Consider the following 20,285-nt stretch of genomic DNA (forward strand, 5'->3'; position numbering starts at 1 on the left):
AGAGCAAGAGACTTGGATGGGCTACATATAAAGTCCAAATCTGAAATGGCAGTGACTGATTTGGTGTTGATTATTTAAAATATGCTGTGGCAATATTTGTGGTGAAGCAGGTTTATAGTTTATCATTATGAACTAGTGATGAAAATTTAATATCTAATAAAATGGAAAAATAATAAAAAAACTAATTTGACTTAGATCCGCACTTCCAATCAAAGGGTTTAAACAGTTAAATTTTAAGGTTAGGATAGATAGCATAATCTTGGGAACATGACTTAAGTGTTTATGACGACTAAAAGATATATGAAGATTGATAGGTAACAGAATTCAACGTGGTACTTACTAATGCAGTTCTGGTCCTGTGGTATGGTTGTACAATTGGCAGACCCAAGGGAGTCACCCACTCTACTGAGCTTCCTGATCGTGCAATTAGTCGGGCACTTTCTGAAAGCCAGCCCTAAGATTACAAACAAAATTTAGATGCAAAGAACCCGAGATACACAAAGGCACACTATTACTAATATTGAGTGGATTTTTGTTTAAAACTAATCACTATTAATGGATATTTTCCATTGGAAAGAACATAAGAAATAAAAGTGGGCATGGGCTAGAGCTTTCTGTCATTCCAAAAATCTCATTTTCCTGATGCATTCCAATATGCCTTTTAGCATCCAGTGACTGAGCCTTCTTAGAGAATTCCAAAGATTCACTACTCTCTGGGTAATGAAATCTCTGTCTTAAATTCTCCACCTCTTAATTTGAGATTGTGACACTTTGTTCTGGACTCCTTAGCCAGAGGAATCATTCTTCCCATATTTATCCCATTGATGTCCTCTGAGGATTCAACTGCAATGCTTTGGAGGAAGCTTTAAAGACTGGACATTGGATTAGAAAAAAAACTTCATTTCCATTGCTCCACATATGCTGCCTGGCCTACAGTGTTTTTATTTTAGTAAACCACTGCATTTCCAGCTCATACTTGGAGGTTTCAAAATGTCCTTTTTAAAATACACAGATATTTAAGAGTGAAAGCATAGAAGTAATATGGAGGAAGTTTAAAGAAAATGTGCAGGGTTCAAGATAGGGTTGCCCCACTGGAACAAGGAAAAGATGATAGGAAAAAAGAACCATGGCTGGAGAAGCAGGTGAGGCAGCTGGTCAAGAGGAAGAAGGAAGCTTACATTAGAAAAGGAAACAGGAAGGGCTCATGAGAAGTGTATGGTAGCCAGGAAGGACCTTAACCAAAAGGCTGAGTACTGGGTTAATGGTCGGTTACTTAGGAGTGTGGGTGAACAGAGGGACCTTGGGATTCAAATCCATACATCCTTCAAGTCGCTGTACAGGTTGATAGGATAGTTGAGAATGCCTATGGGCTGCTGGGATTCATTAATAGGGAGATTAAATTCAGGAGTAGAGAGGTCATGTTGCAACTCTACAAATCTTTGGTAAGACCACACTTGGAGTATTGTATTTAGTTCTGGTCACCTCATTATTGGAAGGATGTGGAAGCTATGGAGAGGGTAGAGAGGAGAGTTATCAGGATTGGGAAAGAAGTCTTATGAGGCAAGGTTAGAGGAGCTGGGACGTTTCTATTTGGAGCGTAGAAAGATGAGAGAAGACTTGATAGTGGTCTACAAGATTATGAGAGACATAGATTCGGTGAACAGCCAGCACCTGTTTCCTAGGGCAGGATCAGCAAATGCCAGAGACACATGAACAAGGTTATGAAGCGAAGTTTAGGGGAGACACCAGAGGTAAGGTTTTTTTTTAAATAAACACAGAGTTGTGGGTGCCTGGAATGCCTTGCCTGGGATGGGGGTGGAGGAGGAAATATTGGGGGCAGGCATTTAAGTGACTCTTAGACAGACACATGGATGAAAGGGCCTGTACTGTGATCTATTGTTTTACTTAACTTTAGACATGCAGCATGGTAACAGGCCCTTCCAGCCCCCGAGCCTTTGCCACCCAGTTACTCTCAATTAACCTACAACCCCCAGTACGTTTTGAACGATGGGAGGAAACTGGAGCACCTGGATAAAACCCACGCAGACATGGGAAAATGTACAAACTCCTTATAGTCAGCACGGGATTTGAAGCCAGGACCCGATCACTGGCACTGTCACAGCATTGTGCTAACTGCAGTACCCTGCTCCAGGTCAATGCCAAGTTTAAACAAGCAACAATAGGAAACATAAAGAAGTCAATAGTTGAGTCATGCTAAAAACATGCAGCTGACAATAGTGAAATTACCTGGATTTCCCTGGTGCTGGTAAACATCTCTGTTAAGCTGTTAAACACTTGTTGCACCAGATAATGAGAAGCATCCCATACATATTCCTGTAAGTTAAATAAATTTCAATTTAATTTCTACTTTTAATATTCAGGTCAGTACACACAAAGAATATATGAAGTACTCACTGGAGGTGCATCACTTCCAGCTTAGTTACACAACCTAATATTATTAGCTTGATTGATACTTTTGACGAATGGAGTTTCTGTAATGAATTGTTTAAGAACACTTTTTGAAGATAAAGCATTCAAGTTTTAGTTGTCCAATTTGTCACCTGTAGCCAACCAAAAAATGTTACATTTTGATCTGTCATCTATTGAGGTGACAGATCAGGCCAATGTGGAGCCCACATGCTCTACCAAAGTGGAGGCAGTCAATGCCTGACAACTTACAGGTACTTAATTTGTGAGATAGCAGGCAACTTCTTCTGTTTACACGGAGTTTCTATGTTCTCCTGACACATGGATACAAAGTCCTCTATACTTTCCTTTTCACTTTTTGAGTGGACAAAGATTCTTATGAACAAATAAGGATATTGCAATTTTTCAAATAAACAACTTGCATGTTCAAATATTCAATAATTTTGGGTACAAAATGAAGTTAACTGAACCATGGCTAAAATTTTATTTCTCTTTCAGATGCTGATCAATTTGTTAAGAATTTGATTTTTTTCAGTTTTGTATTAAACTTTCTAGTTTTTTTTATTCTTGTATGACAATAATTCTTAGTCACTACGAATTAAAACAAGAACTATTGATATTTCCTGTTTATGTATTGGTCTCATCTACAATTTGAGACTCGCATACACAGTTTCTAATTGGCATGGAAACAAATCTTGGTATGTCTGTCAAGTGGATTCACCCATTAAGTCTTTATTTGTCTGGAAAACCTGCTTCATTTGGATTAGAATGCTTTGTCGTATCCTGAATGAAAATCAAAATGAGTGACCCATTTGCTCATGGACACAAAACCAATATATTTTTATGTACCTTTGGAAAATTTTCAATTTCCTTCAACTTTTTTTCAATCTGGAGACGCCCACCAAATCGTGTCACACCGTATACCACAGTCATCACAGTCTGTTTCATTACTTTACGACTGATAAAACCTTCGAGGATTTGAGCAATTTTTACATTATTTTCAGCATCTTGTTTTCTAAATTCCTCAACCTGAGAAGAAAAAACTCAAGCCAATTATATACTGAACCAAAGAAAAACATACTCAACAATATGCACTACTCTGATATATCCTGAGGCCCTTGAATATAATCAAATCACAAAATGATTCCCAGATGTACATGGAGATAATAGCATATACAACTAAAAATTTAGCCAAAGTCTGGCTTTATGAAGCATCTTTAAAGGAAGATGTAGAGGTAGTACTAAAGACAACTGATAAATATTGCTGATCAGATTCCAGTCTCAAGCGAGACAACTGACTTTAATTTATTGATCTATTCTAATAGATGCTTGAGGTACTAATAGATGCTTGAGGTACTAATATAATGGAATCTTTAGGAGAATAAAAAATAAAGCAGGCTCCATTTTTATTAATATTAAAAATGCAATTTTCAGGAGCTGTGTACAATGTCTCTTTACAATTACATACATTGTTTATACTTGTATTCCTTCATTGATGAAGGTAAATACACCAAATGTCATTTGATATAATGCATTTTTCCAGTGCTCCCAAATCAGTACTAAATACAGTACTAGGGTATTATTTGAAATAAGCCTTGCAAAAACTATACTTTGGAAGAACCACAGAACATTACAACACAGAAAAACAGGCCATTGGACCCTTCTGGTCTGTGCCAACCAATAAAACTAGCTAGTCCCACTGGCCTGCTCTCATTCCATAACCCTCCAGACCTTTCCTATTCTTTCCATATACTTATCCAATTTATTTTTAAAACTCAAGATTGAATCTGCATTCACTACATCAGATGGCAGCTCATTCTACACTCCTACCACTCTCTGAGTTAAAAACTTTCCCCTAATGTTCCCCTTATACCTCTCCCCTTTCAGCCTAAGTCCTTTCATATTTATCTCTCTCAATCTAAATGGAAATATTTAACTAACGTGCTCTGTCTATAGCGCCCCCAATAATCTTATAAACCTCTATCAAGTCTCCCCTTATCCTTTGTTCCAAGTAGTCCTAACCTGTGTAACGCAACTCCTGAAGACCAGGCAACATCTTAGTAAATTTTCTCTGCACTCGTTCAATCTTATTGACATCTTTCTTGCTGCTGGGCGACCAGAACTGCACAAAATATTCTAAGTGTGGTCTCACCAATGACTTGAATAACTTCAACATAACATTCCAACTTCTATACTTAGATTTATAACGGCTAAGATCCCAAATACTTTCTTTACAACCTTGTCCACATAGACACCACCTTCAGGGAACAATATATCTGTATCCCCAGATCTCTTTGCTCCTCCGCACTCCTATTTGGCCTATCATTTACTGTGTACGTCCTACCCTGATTCGCTCTTTGAAAGTGCAACACCTCACACTTGTCTCCATTAAATTCCATCAACCATTTATTTTCCCAATTTTACAGCTAGTCAAGATCTCTCTGCAATCTTTGAAAATCTTCCTCACATTCCACGGTGCTTCTTATCTTTGTGTCATCAGCAAACTTGCTGATCCAATTCATCACGTTATCATCCGGGTCATTTATATAGATAACAAACAATAATGGTCCCAACACAGATCCCTGAGGCACACCATTCGACACAGACCTCCAGTCTGAGAAGCAACCATCCACGACCAATCTCTGTTTTCTTCTGCCAAGCCAATTTTGAATCCAGTTTGCAACATCTCTATGTATACCTAGTGTCCTATCCTTTTGAACCAATCTCTCATGCGAAACCTTGTCAAAGGCCTTACTAAAGTCCATATAGACAACATCCATAACTTTTCCCTCATCAACCTTCTTGGTAACTTCCTCAAAAATACTCTACAAGATTGTTAAACATGACCTACCACGTACAAATCCATGCTGACTGTCCTTAATCAGCTGATGACGGTCCAAATAACTATACATCCTATCTCTCAGAAAGCCTTCAAAAAAATTTACATACTACTGACATCAACGTCACTGGCCTATAATTCTGGCCTGCTTTATTCTTGGAACCCTTTCTTAAACAGCGGGAAAACATGAGCCACCCTCCAATCCTCCGGCACTTCCCCCGTGACTAAGGACATTTTGAACATAACTGTAATTCTCATATTTTCCATGAGTATTGGTACAATTTAGTTTTTACACACCAATTAGGGTTAGGATAATTAAATATTCTTAAAAAAATCAAAACAGAATTCTTTTGAACAGATGCAATCTGTTGCATTTCGTTGCAACATTTTAAATTTGGAGATTCATCACGGTAATAGGCCCTTCCTGCCCATTTAAACCCAGGTGACTATCCTCGTAAGTCTTTGGAACATGGGAGGTTACTGGTGCAGCTATAGAAAACCTATGTGGTCACAGGGGAGAATGCACAAACTCCTCAGACAACGATGGATTTGAACCCAAGTCCAGCTGGTGCTGTAATCATGTTACGCTAACCATTACGTTATCTGTGCCGCCTTCCTAACACCTTTCTGCCTTTGGTTAAATGTAAAGTATAGTGTACAGATTATCAGTTTGACAGCACGCCGCTGGCTCACCCACAAGAGGTCTTGAAATGTGAATAATGAACAGGTCACAATTCCAGCTCATCCACTGACCTGTTCTGACACTCTACTGTAGACATCTTGTGGCACCTCACAAGGCATTAGGTTCACAGAGGATGCACCAATTGCATCACGTCCTAATGCAGCATAATGTTGCAGACCATTGCAAGACCCATCCTGTTAAAAGACAAAATACAAAAGTAATTCCAATGAGTTGGTTCAGGTGGAATCTGACAATAGACGACTATGGAAAATCAGTTTATAAATGTGCCAGGAATATGAAATAAAACATCTTCACATTGCTATTTGTATCTGCTTTACGTGGTTTTCAAAGGTGGTGGAGGGAAAATTAAGAGTACCAATATCATTGGGTTACTTCATTGACATGAAGGTTTTGATTACATATTGAACAATATATTTCCCTGTAACTTACTACCCCAGAACTCTCCATCCAGTGTTCTCCCCATACTTGTGTTGATCAGTACTGGATGCCTCAATAGTCTAAAGCAGTGGTTTTCAAACTGTTCCCCTAAACTCACAGTCCACCTTAAGCAATCCCTATACCATCAGTACTCTGTGATTGGTGAGGGATTGCTTAAGGTGGTGTGTAAGTGGGAAGGGAAGGTTGAGAATCGCTGCTCTAGACCCAAATGTTACTTAAATATTTTGCTTGATAAAAAATTGTCATTGGCCCATTTCCTTTGGAGTTATGAAACTGTGCACATAACGAGTCAATTAGAGACGATTAAAACAGTGGTTTCAAGCCTTTTTCATTCCATTCACATACCACCTTAAGAAATCACTTACTGATCACAGAGTACTTATGGCTGAGGGATTACTTGAGGTGGAATGTGAGTTTAGGGGAGGGAGAGAAGTTTGAAAACCATTGGTCTAAAGTAAGCTGGACTCCAGTCTCTGGGCTTTAAATACCACAATGAAGTGCAACTCAAAAAACTTTTAAAAGCTTAGAAAGCCCCATTCCTAGCTTCACCAATTGCAAAAGTTGCAAGGGATTTTGAAGAGATTCAAAATATAATACAAATTTAAAAATTCAAAAGTTCCTAATTATTATAATTAATATATTGAAAACAAATGACTAAACATTCATAACGACAAACAACTAAAAACTGTACATTAAACCAACACATTTTTCATCTATGATCAAAAATTCCTAATGGAAATCAATGTGGCAGTGAATATTTGTTGATCCAAATCAGTCATTAATTATGAGACTTCTTTATTTGTTGGCATGTGTGTGCAAGTCCAAGTTACTGCTTCCATTTAGATGGGAACATATGAGTGGTTCTATTCTAAACTGCTGATCTTTACTGGTATTATCTCAGCCAATACCTCCCAACAATTACACACAAAGATTAGAAAAATGTTAAAACCTTGACATACTTTTGCAGCAAAAAGATAATTTTCCTAGATTGTACAAGAATTACAATTGCAGTAACTTGCCAGCCATTCAACAAAATCATGGCCCAATCTTCTGCTTCCTCTCACCTCCATTTTTCTGCATTATCCCTTTGACTCTCTTAATGTCTAGAAATCTGTGTAATGCACAAATGCTGGAGATAATTAGCAGGTCAAGAAGGGAATCCTTGACAAAGGGCTCAGCCAGAAACGTTGGTTACATATATTTACTTCCTATGGATACTGTACAACCTGCTAAGTTTCTCCAGCTCTGTTGGGTATTGCGCAATAATCACAGCGTCATCACAATCCTCTGGGTAGATATTGTCGACAATTCCTCAATATCTAATGAAACTTTCTCCATGTCTCAGAATGAAATTTAGATAATTTATGATTCGTTCTCGTCTCCTCTGTCAGGGGAAACCAGCATGTTGAGCCAGAAAAAATGATGTAAATTTCAATGGTATTGAAATCTCATTCTTCCAAACTCTATAAAAATGACAACACAAAATTCTTGAAAAATGTTGAATTTGAAGATCTAAATGGTTCATTCTGATCTTCTTTCCTCAATTAGTGCCTACCCAATCAAAAAGCAGTGAAACACTGTAGACATTGTTGGTTGAAAGTCTATTCCGATGCTCGACTACATTCTAAACTAATTTGGATTTAATTGTTTCCAATTTGTTAATCTTCCATTGGAAGCAATTTTCCTGCAAAAATAACTTTTTCTGCTGGTATAAAATCTCAATTGTATATTTTTCCAAATATTTCAGAACTTACCTGATGAACTGGAAAATAGGATATGTATTTTGTTGGATCGGGTGACCTCAATGCATGTGCTATCTCTGTGCAACAAGCTAAAACTTGCCAAGGCTCATCTGCATTCATCCACCACTTCCTCCCCTGGGGAACACAAACAGCAATTTATGTAAATAGCTTTAATCGAGGACAAATTCCCCACACTTTTATCTCTCTGTCTCTTTTTGGATAGTTTATTTAAATCAAAAATAATATTTATACTATTACAATGGGGAAAAAAAAAACATGTTCTTCTTTTAAAGGAGCATTTTTTAATGCAAGGTTTTGTCAACTCAAGATTCAAATAATCCTTGGTCTCCTTCCCAACCACCATTATTCTTCTCCCTGTAAATATGAAATCATCCAAAATTTTAGGGAGGTAAGGTTTCCTGAGTCTATAGTTGAATTAGCTGATGATACAAAAAAAACGGAGTATGACACCTGCCTAGTTCATCCTAAGGCACTTTTTACGCAGCTGCTGAAGAGCAGAAAGTTTCAGGAAATTTTCTGCTCTAGTGGCAGTGTAAAAATGTCAAAATGGAATTTATTATGTAATTGGACCCTTGCACATTTATATGGAGTGGCTGCAGTGTAAAATCACCACAACCACTCCATTAGAAACAGGCATAATGAATACAACATTCCCCCTCTGAGAAACTCCACAACATAGGAAGGCTGTGTCTAAAAGTGCCCTGTGTAAATGACTACATGTAATGCTAATTTTGAATAATTTCAAAGTTTCTGTGTAAATATACCAACATATATCCTTTTTGCTGTGGATTATTTCCTGCCTCAGGAGATAGCCTCACATGCAGAGGGAGGAATCATTTGCTACTTCATTACTTCAGCCTTCAGGGGAAATACATTCCACTCTCTCACTTTTAGATATTCTTTTCAAACAGTAATAGGAACATTTATAAAATGTACTTTCTGCGATTCAGCCACGTGAACAAGAGGCATATTTGAGCAAATTTTCACTTACCGTTAAAGGATTATCCGCTGAATCCAAGATATCATCAATGAAATTGTTAGCAAAAGAAAGTCTCTCTTTGAGGGAACACGATTTTTTAAACCCAGTCAAATTAACAAGATGAATTTTCAACCAATTTAGCCCATGTTCTCCCAATGGCTTTCCTTCTGCAAATAACAGAACAGCACGAGTAACATCACTGCCGAGGTGATTGAAATAGGGTGGACAAGGGTATGTCCTTCCTCGAAAATCCATGTTGTGAGGAAACCAGAATATTTCATCTCTGACGTGATTGGCTATGGAGAGCTTATAAAGGGCATCCATTCGAAGGCTGTGCATTTCAGCTGATTTTTTCCTGACCCAAGCCATTTTTCTCTTCAGTGAAGACTTTGCTGCTGAACTCATGTCGCATTTTGAATCATACTTGGGCATGTCTGGCGCTTCAGAAAGTGGAGGCGGAATCTCTAGCTTCTCGCTACCTTTGTCATTGAAAATAGAGATAATTAAATCAAGAATTGGTTTATTCACTTTCCAAGCACAGTTCCCAAGTTGATTTAGGGAATCCAATACCACATGCAAGTCACAACTGTTGCACTTCTCCAAAAGTAACTGGTGCTGAAGAGCCCCTTCCATGCACCGCATCAGTTTGGTGGGGGTTAGAACATAGGCGCCAAACCGAGGAGAGGTCCATGGGATGGGAGGACACACCATTGGCATGACACTAGAGTCAAAGATTAAAGTGGTCTCTGCAGCTTCTTCAAGATTTTGAGTAAGAATAGGATGAGGCTTGATGAAACCAATCTGCAAAAGAAAAAGAAATTCTCACATGTTATCCCAATTTGTTAATTTTTTTCCTGCTTTTGTTCATGTCAAATGACAAAATTATCTCCACATCTCTATCATTTTCTACCTTAACATTAATAATTTACATTTTATTTCACGTGCAAATTTCTACTCCCGTCGATTGTTTTTGAACATTCTGCAGTTTACTCCTTGGTGCAGTCCCTCCATTATTTGTGATGCTCCACTGCTACATAACATGGTAAAATATGAATGGAGTCACTATCCACATGATTCTAGTATCCTACTATTATGTATTTTGCCCAAGGACCCAGGTGATAAGAAATGCCCTTATACAATCAGAATCAGAATTTATTGGCATGAACAAGCCATGAATTTCATTGGTGTATAGCAGCATCATAGGGCATACGTTCCTAGAAACCACCTTCCAACAAAAAATAAAAATAGTGCACGAAAGTCAAAGTGAGACAGTGTCTTTGGTTCATTGATTATACTGGAATCTGATGGCAATGGGGAAGAAGCTGTCCTTGTGCCGTGCTGTTGAGTGCTTGTCTTTAGGCTCTTGTACCTTTTCCCCCAATGGTAGCAGAGTGAAGAGTGTATGACTTGGCTGGTGGGGGTCTTTGAGGATAGAGGCTACTTTCTCAAGACACCGTCTCTTGCAGATGTCCTCAATGGAATGAAGTCTGGTGCCTGTGTTGTCGTAGGCTGAATGAACTATTTTTTCTTGTCTTGAGTGTTGGCCCTTCCATACCAGACAGTGATGCAATTAGCTAGAATGCTCTTCACTGTACACCTGCAAATGTTTGAGTCTTCAGTGACATATCGAATGTCCTCAAACACTTCACAAAGTAACACTTCACAAAGTAACACTTCACAAAGTAGCACAATGCCTTTACAGCGCCAACAATCAGGACCGGGGTTCTAATCCCATGCTGTCTGTAAGGAGTTTGTATGTCTCCCTGTGTCTGCATGGGTTTTTCCTGGAGGCTCCGGATCCCTCTCACTGTTCAAAACATACCAGGGGTGTAGGTTAACTGGATGTAAATTGGGTGGCACGGACACATGGGCTGAAATGACCTGTCAAAAAAAGTCGCTGGCGAGCCTTCTTCATGATGGAATCGACATGGAGGCTCCAAGACAGATCTTCGGAGATGTTGACACCCAAGAATTTGAAGTTCTTGAACCTCTCCACTACTGAGCCCCTGATGAGGACTAGATAGTGTTCTCGACATCCTCTTGAAGTCCACAATCATTTCTTTGGTTTCGCTAACACTGAGCGCAAGGTTATTGACAATGACACCACTCAACGAGCTGATCTATCTTCCTCCTGTACACTTCCTCATTGCTGTTGGTGATTCTGCCGACAACTGTTGTGCTATCGGCAAATCTGTAGATAGTCTTGGAATTGTGCCTGGCCACACAGTCATGGGTGCATAGTGAGTGGAGCAGTAGGCTAAGCACCATCCATGGGGTGCACCTGTGTTGATGATCAGCAAGGAGGTGACACTGCTTCGAATTTATACTGACAGTGGTCTTCTGATGAGGAATTCAAGGACCTAGTTACAGAGGCCCAGCGTTTGGAGCTTCTTAACCAGCACCAAGGAAATAATGCTGTTGAAGGCTGAGGTGTAGTCTATGAAGAGCAGCCGTATACATGAGTTGCTGTTTTCGAGGTGATCCAGAGCTGAGTAGAGAGCCAGTGATATTGTGTCTGTTGTGGAGTGATTGCAAAGATAGGCCAATTTCTGTGGGTCCAGAATTTTGCTTGGGCAAGTGTTAATTCTGGCCATGACCAACCTTTCAAAGCATTTCATCACAGTAGATGATAGTCACTGAAGCAGCTTGCACTGCTCTTTTAGGGCACCAGGATGATTGATACCCTTTTGAAGGATGTCAGAATCTCCAACTACAGCAATGAGAGGTTTAAAATGTCTGTGAACATTCCAGTTAGTTGTTTAGCACAGATTTTCAGTACCCTGCCAGGAATACCATCAGGACCTGAAGCCTTGTGAGACTTCAGTCTCTTGAATGATGTTCTGACATCTCCTTCACAGTCAGATATCACAGAGTCCTCAGCCTTTTCAGAAATTCTCGTAGGCACTGTTGGGCTCTCCTTCTCAAAGCAGACAGAGAAGGTGTCAGCTCATTAGGTAATGAAGCATCACAGCCATCTATGGCATTCAGCCTTGCTTTGTTGGCTGTAATGGCCCTCATCCCGCCATAGCTGACGTGTATCTGAAATTGTCACTTTGTTTCGGAGATAGCCTTCAGCAGGCTTTACCTGGACTTTTTGTAGAGATCTGGGTCCCTGATATATATCCAAATCTGTTTCCTCTATTACTTGTGTGTTATTTGCCATTAGTAGCCCAGGATGAGTTTTACATTTTCTGGCCACACAGAAAATAAAATAAATGCAATTCAATCAAAATAAATAACACATATCCTCAGTGGTCTTGACAGGGTGGATGTAGGATAATCCAGAACTAAGCATCACTATTTAAAACTATGGCTGAAATTGGACCTTTTTTTCCCCTCTTTCTCAGACTTATCATGGGTCTTAAGAAATCTTCCTCAAACAACTACGGAAGCAGAATCTTTAAATACTTTTAAGATAGAGCTATACAGATTCTTTATGTTACTATCAGATTAGTCTTGATTTTATTGAATGGCAGAGCAGGCTCAAGGACATACATGGTAAATGGTAGGGTACCGAGGAGTGCAGTAGAAAAGGGGAATCTGGGAATACAGATACGTAGTTCTCTGAAAGTGGCATCACAGGTAGATAGGGTTGTAAAAAGAGCTTTTGGCATATTAGCCTTCATAAATCAAAGCACTGAGTACAGGAGTTGGGATGTTATGATAAGTTATACAAGACATTGGTGAGGCCAAATTTGGAGTATTGTGTGCAGTTTTGGTCACCTAACTACAGGAAAGATATCAATAAGATTGAAAGAATGCAGAGAAGATTTACTAGGATGTTGCCTGGACTTCAGGAACTGAGCTATAGGGAAAGGTTAAACAGTTCAGGACTTTTTTCCCTATAGTGTAGAAGAATGAGGGGAGATTTGAGAGCTATTTAAAATTATGAGGGGTGTAGACAGAGTAAATGTAGATAAGCTTTTTCCATTAAGGATAAGTGAGATACAAACCAGAGGACATGGGTTAAGTGTGAAAGGAGTTCACACAGAGAATGGTGGGAGTGTGGAACGAGCTGCCAGCTGAAGTGGTGAATGCGGAATCAATTTTTGATGTTTAAGAAGAATTTGTACAGGTACATGGATGGGATGGTTTTGGAGGGCTATGGACTTGGAGAGGGTCAGTGGGACTAGGCTGAAAGATAGTTCGACACAGAAGGTCCGAAGGGCCTTTTTCTGCACTCTATGCTTCTATGATCTATTTCTGCTCTTGAATTGTACATTCATGCATATTAGATGAAAAAATACATTCAAGGTACAACATATTTGTCTTCTTTCTTTCTTTGGCTTGGCTTCGCGGACGAAGATTTATGGGGGGGTAATGTCCATGTCAGCTGCAGGCTCGTTTGTGGCTGACAAGTCCGATGCGGGTCAGGCAGACACGGTTGCAGCGGTTGCAAGGGAAAATTGGTTGGTTGGGGTTGGGTGTTGGGTTTTTCCTCCTTTGTCTTTTGTCAGTGAGGTGGGCTCTGCAGTCTTCTTCAAAGGAGGTTGCTGCCCACTGAACTGTGAGGCGCCAAGATGCACGGTTTGAGGCGATATCAGCTCACTGGCGGTGTGCCTAACCTCACATCAATTCACCCTCAATAATACAATGAGTCAATAAAAATCTGTCAGTGGGCGGGGGAGGCATGGCAAGATGGCGTAGAGTCTAGACGTGCAATCTCCACCTCTCTGGCCAGCCTTTTAAATACCCATTTTTTAACCCTTTGTTTTCAAGTTTAAACTTTTAAAATTTTAGTTTAAAGTATTAAGGAATTATTATGGCCACTAATGGTAAAAAGACTAAACCTCAAGTTCAAAAGAAGTTACATTTTCGAAGTGCTGAAGATTTGGGGCCTCAACGACTTGATACAGCCCCACGCTCAATTTCTTCATTGTCTAAACCCCAAAGATCGCCTGTGGGGGCTGAAAAAAAAATCTATTGCTCACCAAATGAAGGATGGCGCTGGAATTACTCGTTCTCCGGAAGAAGGTGCGTGTTCCCAAGAAGTGGACCCCGATTTGGAAAGCCTTTCGATTTCAATGGAGGGAGCGCGCAGAAAGACGACTCCATTGTTGGAAATGCATCAGGTAGCATTTCAATCTGAAGAAATCGTTTTTCTTCGTGCATTGATGAGAAAACAATGAGATACGGGGGGGAGACCAGCGGTGACCCCCTGAGGAAGTCGGGGTGCCGTCGCTGGGAGTCCAGACCCGCAGTAAAACTTTTAAAATGCCTTCTGTTGAGTTGCAGCAGGAGCTGCAGTTACCTTGTTCTGTCACTATGTCAGAGAGAGCTGAGCTTTACTGAATCACAGTGTATGCAATTGAATGCAATTATTCAAGCTGTTATAAAACCTTGAATGGATTTGTTGAGATCTCAAATGAATGAAATGGTTCATATGAATGCTGGTATAAGTTCAGAATTAAATATGGTTAAGACACATGTGAATGCATCTTATGAGGAATTTTAAAAATTTCAGACTGCTTTTTTGGACTGTAAACAACAAGTGGCTTCTAACACACAAAAAATGTAGAAGGTGGAAAAATCAGTCATAGAATTAGGAGAATGTGAGAAGGAGCTAGAAAGAAAGACAAGATCTTCTTCGTTTCTTTAAAGACTGGATTCCACAAATATTAGGGCAAGAATTTTTCTCTGGGGGATTGGTACTGGAAAGAGCCCATTGAGCTTTACGAAGAACACCCTCAGCTGGTCAACCCCCGAGAATGGAAATAATTCGATGTTTGAGTTATTTGGATAGAGAAGCAATACTTCGACTTACAGTACAAAATGCAAGACAACAACAAACCCCATTATTGATTCAGAATAGCAGAGTCTTTTTTTATCCTGATCTGAGTCAAGATGACATTCAACTTCGACATCGATTCAATCCAGTTAAAGATGTTTTGTGGTGTAAAGGTGATAAGTCTACTTTTCGTTACCCTGCAGTGTTGAAGGTGTTTTATGGAGACTATCAATTTCGGTTTTTTGAAACTGATCATGAAGCAATGATTTTTGCTGATTCATTGCCAGATATAAGAGGACAAAGACGTAGTTCACCATTATCTCCTAAAGAAAAATTTGGTAGCTCTGGAAACGGAAGAAATGACAGAAATGGGAAAAACGGGAATGGAAAGAGTCCAACTTCTTCTGAAATGGGATCTTCAAGATTGGAATCTTCTGGATGAAAGGAAGGATTTTCTTATTTTATTTTTTCTTTTGTTATTATGATATTTTGATGTTACTGACTGTTTGGCTGGGGAGGGGGAGATTTGCACTAAGTTCTTTACTAGTCATCAGCCACTGGTGGCTGATTACCTTTTGGTAGTTTTTTTTTGGGGGGGGGGAATTTTCTTTTTGTTAATCTTTTTTTTAATTTTTAGTTTTTAATTTGTGATTTTTGTTATTGGAGGGTCTATATACGTTGATTAGAGTTTTTTATAAAGATATTATTGGTATTTAGTAATAATAGTAGATATGTCAAAGTTGAGGTTTGCTACTTTTAATGTTCGAGGATTAAATAGTACGATTAAACGTAAGCGAGTCTTGGTGTATATTAAGAAAATGAAAATTGATCTTGCCTTTTTACAAGAAACACATTTGAATGTGAAGGAAAGCGTGAAATTAAAAATGGACTGGGTTGGGCATGTATATTCTTCTTCATTTAATTCTAGAGCTAAAGGTGTAGCAATTTTGATACATAAAAATTTATCTTTTGAACTACAATCAATGGAAGAAAAGGCAGGATGTATTCTTAAATTGAATTGTAAGATTTTTAATGAACTTTGGACTTTACTTAATATTTATGCTCCAAATGCAGATGATGAAGTATTTATTTCGGATGCATTTTTATGTTTGGGTCAGGCTAATGATAATATTTTAGTTGGTGGTGATTTTAATTGTGTTTTGGAACCTTTATTAGATAAATCTCTGAAGAAAGTTAAAAAATCCAAGATGGCAATTCAGGTCCAAGAGTTGATGAAAGATCTTAATTTAGTAGATATTTGGAAACGTCTTAATCCAACAAAAAAAAGAAAGATCGGTCAGTGGAGTGAACAATTGTGTAAAATCTTGTTCTACAAGGAAGTGTTCAATAACCCTGATCGTAGCCTGAAGAATTGCTTTTCCCAAACTTCCCACTCTATAAAACAGGTGCCATCTGCAGGAAACAAGCATACCAACATTGCCCACAAGCCCTTAGAAATAGTTCTTGTGGCAAGAATGGGCTTAACAAGATGAGTTGTCACCATTCCCACCTGCAAAAGGGATTTGCCCTTGAGCTGCAACACTCAATGGTGAAAGGTCAAGAAAGTTAACATTTGTGCCATTACTCATTTTTCTTTCATCACCTCTGTGTCAACACCCTGAAATTCTGTACTTTGTTGCAACAAAGTAGGCTTAAAGTAGGCTATTCAGCCCTTTGAATCTATTCCACCATTCAATATAATTACCCTTTTTCTGTTTTCTTCCTCTATCTCTTGATTTCTTTAGCCCATTTGGAAAGATACATGGATAGGATAGGTTTAGAGGGATATGTAGATTTATCTCAATAATAGTTTAAACAACAATTTTGTACCCACACAGCTTTCATTCATTTCCTCCCTCTTAGGTTCCATGTTCCGCAATATTACTGGAAGGTTGTGTTCTTATTGGTGAAGACAGAATCAAAATACATAAATATGTAATTTGCGTGTCAGTCTTTGATAGTATTTTGGTTCTATCACAGTAGGACCAAGTTCAAGAATAGATACAAAACAAATGGGCTTTCACTATTCTGAAGGCACATCTGGGCTAACATCAGAAATCTGAATGGCCACATTTTCCCCCAGATGCCAAAGAGCAGAAGTACATTTTGTAAAATTGTTTTTATTTCATATTTATAGCATTTTTCTCTCCATTATCTAATGTACCATGGAACTCTTTTAAATGCCACTGCTAATCTCCAAATGGATTCTAGTTCAGTAAAAACCCACAAATTAATCAAAATGAGATTGAGATTTGTTAATTATCAGACGTTTCAAAAATTCTTAAATAACCTTTATAATTGCAGTAGTACATACTCATTTTATTTGACTTGGTTCTGAAAGTGAGTTATTGATATCCATTTTATAGGCTTTGAAGACAATTGAACATACCACAAACTTTTGAGAATCAGGTTACAAACTTATTCCTCTCCGGCAACAGGCGATAAATAAATAAATCGCACTTTCAATAACACTTAACATAAAGGAATCGTAACACACAAGGGATAATGGATCAGATAGCTGTAATTGACTCATACCTTGCTGTGGCCATCACCTGCCAACTCTAGGCAAACCCTGCCATTGCATTTAGGCTGCTGAAGGTATAAAGCATAGCTAGGTCCATTAACAGTCCCAGACCTGCCATCCATTGATGACAACTATTGTGAAGTGCTACCTCAAAAAGGCAGCAACATTATAAAGGACCTCCATCTCTCTGGTCACAACCTCTTCTCACTGGTGTCTTTGGGCAGAAGGTACAAAAGCCTGAAAAGTGCACATCTAGGTTCAAGAACAGTTTCTTTGCGACAGCTATCAGATTCTTGAATCTGCCCTTGGTGCACTAATTATGGACTGTCTGCACTATTGTAAGTTTTTGGAACTAGGATTATTGTGAATATCTATCTATTTATTTGTTATCTCTTTCAATTTAATGCAGTTAGTTTACTAATCTAGCTTTCCTTTACAAGTATCTGTTCGTCTGTGGCAAGAATCTTGGTGCTTATGGACATTCTACAATGTGTAGAACAATAAACTCATCATCATCAGATTTCTTGCATTACCATATAATGACTACACTTCATAAGGTATTATGAGCTGTGAAGAACTGTGAGGTCCTGAGGTCATAAGGGGAAAATACAAGTCCTTCTGGGTCAGAAACTTCATTAAATAATCATAATATGTAAAAGAAAACCTCTCCTCATAATTCAACTTGCAAGGCCATGGATTAATATATATTATTCAAAATAACATAACAAATCCATTCAAAATCCAAAAGAAAACTTAGAACACTATCTTACCTGTTTGTTACTGCGAAAGCTGTACATGTGGTACAAAGCAGGAATTAGATTTTTTTCATTAGTTTGGTTTTGGGTGAATATGGGGATTTTAATCTCATGAACCATCAGATTCACAAGATGAGTTCCCAACTGTACAATCAGAACATGTGACCAGGAAGAATCTTCACTGAACAGTGAAGGACCTGAATTCATTTCTCCTTCCAGTTGTTTCATGTATTCACGAGGCAGGAAGTTGTTTAACTGAAATTGAAACATAAATTTAAGAAACATGTTCATCGTGTATCACAAGCAAAGAAACAAAAGGTCAAAAGCAGGTGGAATTTACCCACTAATGCCTTTTTAATATCACTAAAATCCAATCTCCTTCATATGGTTTATCTAATCTTGCATCCAATTATATATTTGCAACCCTATTAACTCCCTCGCACTATTTAGCATTTTGTATATCAAAAATGGAAATCTAAAATAGAAACAGATCATACTGAAACAACTTAGCTGGACAAGCAATGTGTGCATGCAAGGAGAAGCAGGGATAACACTTCAGATCAGAACAAATCTGCCTGGTCTGCTGAGGGTCGCCAATATTTTCTGCATCTGTTCAGAATTTTCTTATATTCCGTATGGCTTACTTTTCTTCTCAAAATGCATTATTCCAGACAGCCCTGCAGCAAACTCCATTTTTTGCTCATCTGTCTGGCCTGAATTTGCCTGTGCCCCCTCAGGTCTTTTACATTATTCTTGTTTGCCAAACTGCATCTTTAACACGTGCTGTTTGAAAAAGTATATCAAACGATCAAGAAACTATAAGCAACTACCATTTAACTATTCTCTAATCCAAGAAACATACCTTAACCCTTTCTACTTTTCATGAGAGTTAATATGAAATTCATTCTTTGTGCTGTTCACTGAGAAACTTCTGAACAAACTGACAGGCAAACTTCAATCTCATTTTTTATAAATTTAGAGTGTAATTATATTACACAAATATAATTAAAAGTGCTTGAAATGTTTTTAATTCCAGATGGGATGTTAAAGCAGAAAAACATTCTTGATTCACAATGCTGCTGAAGGACTGTAGCCTGCAATCCAAAAGATTGCTATATTGACTTTATGAAGGGCTCAAGCCTGAAACATTGGTTATGTATCTTTACCTTTGCTATATAAAGATCTGCTGACTTTGCACTGTGTTTTTACTTTAACCACTTGTCTGCAGACTTCTGCATTTTACTTCTTGCTACATTTTCTTGTATTTTTTTAAAATCATGTTATTATAACAATTCAAACCATCTTTTTATATTAAAAATAACATTTTTACTCAAAACAAATTATTTAGTCAATTATACCTCAGTATCCTCTGCCAACAGCTCAGCATAGGCATGATAAATGTCTCTTATTTTGTTCACCATCTCGTCTTTAAGCTTCTTTCTTATTGAATACTTGTTGTAGACTCGGTTACCCAATTGTTTTGCAATTATCACTAATGCCTCTCCATTTGGAGGGATATTGGCAATACACTGAAAATCAGCATGGGAATTAAATATTAGACATCTTTAAATCTTTTTTAGTAGTTAAATAGTTCCAATAGATCAAAGTCAAAATTATAGCTGTAGAATCATTATTCCTTAAACAGTAAAACCCCTGTTATCCAGAATTCAGGCATCCAGTAGCCTTCAGCATCAGGCCAAAAAAGACTGCAGAAAATAAATAGAAAATAAACTGCAATACACAATCTTGAGCAACTGGAAAATAAACTTATCCAGCATCTACCAATCCTTATAGGCGTCGAATACCAAGGGTTTTACAGTATTCCACAAAAGTACACATTTCTTCATTCAGAATGATCAAAAATAATGAGAAAATCTTTCAACATTGAGATAATTATGTCATTTATTATGTTCTCTCACATATAATTCCATCATGTTTTAGTCAATGGCAATGGCTGACTGAACCATCCAATTTTTGTTCTGTTATTAAGCAATTTGGAGGTCAACTATTGAAAGGTTGAGTCTGTGCCCTGAATTCGAATGCATTAAACAGTGCTAAATAATGGCCTAGAGCAGCCATTCTCAACCTGTTTTTGGTTATGGCCATCTTAGGACTCTAAAGTTTATGGG

At 38.2% G+C, this 20,285-nt stretch overlaps 1 protein-coding gene across 3 annotated transcripts in view; it reads right to left on the minus strand.

The window, feature by feature from the left end:
- The window catches only part of polrmt (polymerase (RNA) mitochondrial (DNA directed)), a 70,135-nt gene that overhangs the window by 19,083 nt on the left and 30,767 nt on the right, over positions 1-20,285 (minus strand). For 2 of the 3 annotated variants that reach the window (XR_011354437.1, XM_069928167.1), the window contains exons 8-15: positions 19,515-19,685; positions 18,172-18,411; positions 9,162-9,950; positions 8,162-8,284; positions 6,020-6,142; positions 3,277-3,456; positions 2,248-2,334; positions 341-454 (exon numbers count right to left, since the gene is read on the minus strand). Coding sequence is in view for 2 of the 3 variants with exons in the window: in XM_069928167.1 (XP_069784268.1) it covers positions 341-454; positions 2,248-2,334; positions 3,277-3,456; positions 6,020-6,142; positions 8,162-8,284; positions 9,162-9,950; positions 18,172-18,411; positions 19,515-19,685 (1,827 nt within the window). In the remaining variant the exon portion in view is untranslated. The remainder of the gene's footprint in view (positions 1-340; positions 455-2,247; positions 2,335-3,276; positions 3,457-6,019; positions 6,143-8,161; positions 8,285-9,161; positions 9,951-18,171; positions 18,412-19,514; positions 19,686-20,285) is intronic. The other variant, XM_069928168.1, reaches the window with a different exon arrangement.

Source organism: Narcine bancroftii, chromosome 3 (assembly GCF_036971445.1).
Source record: "Narcine bancroftii isolate sNarBan1 chromosome 3, sNarBan1.hap1, whole genome shotgun sequence".
Taxonomy (NCBI): domain Eukaryota; kingdom Metazoa; phylum Chordata; class Chondrichthyes; order Torpediniformes; family Narcinidae; genus Narcine; species Narcine bancroftii.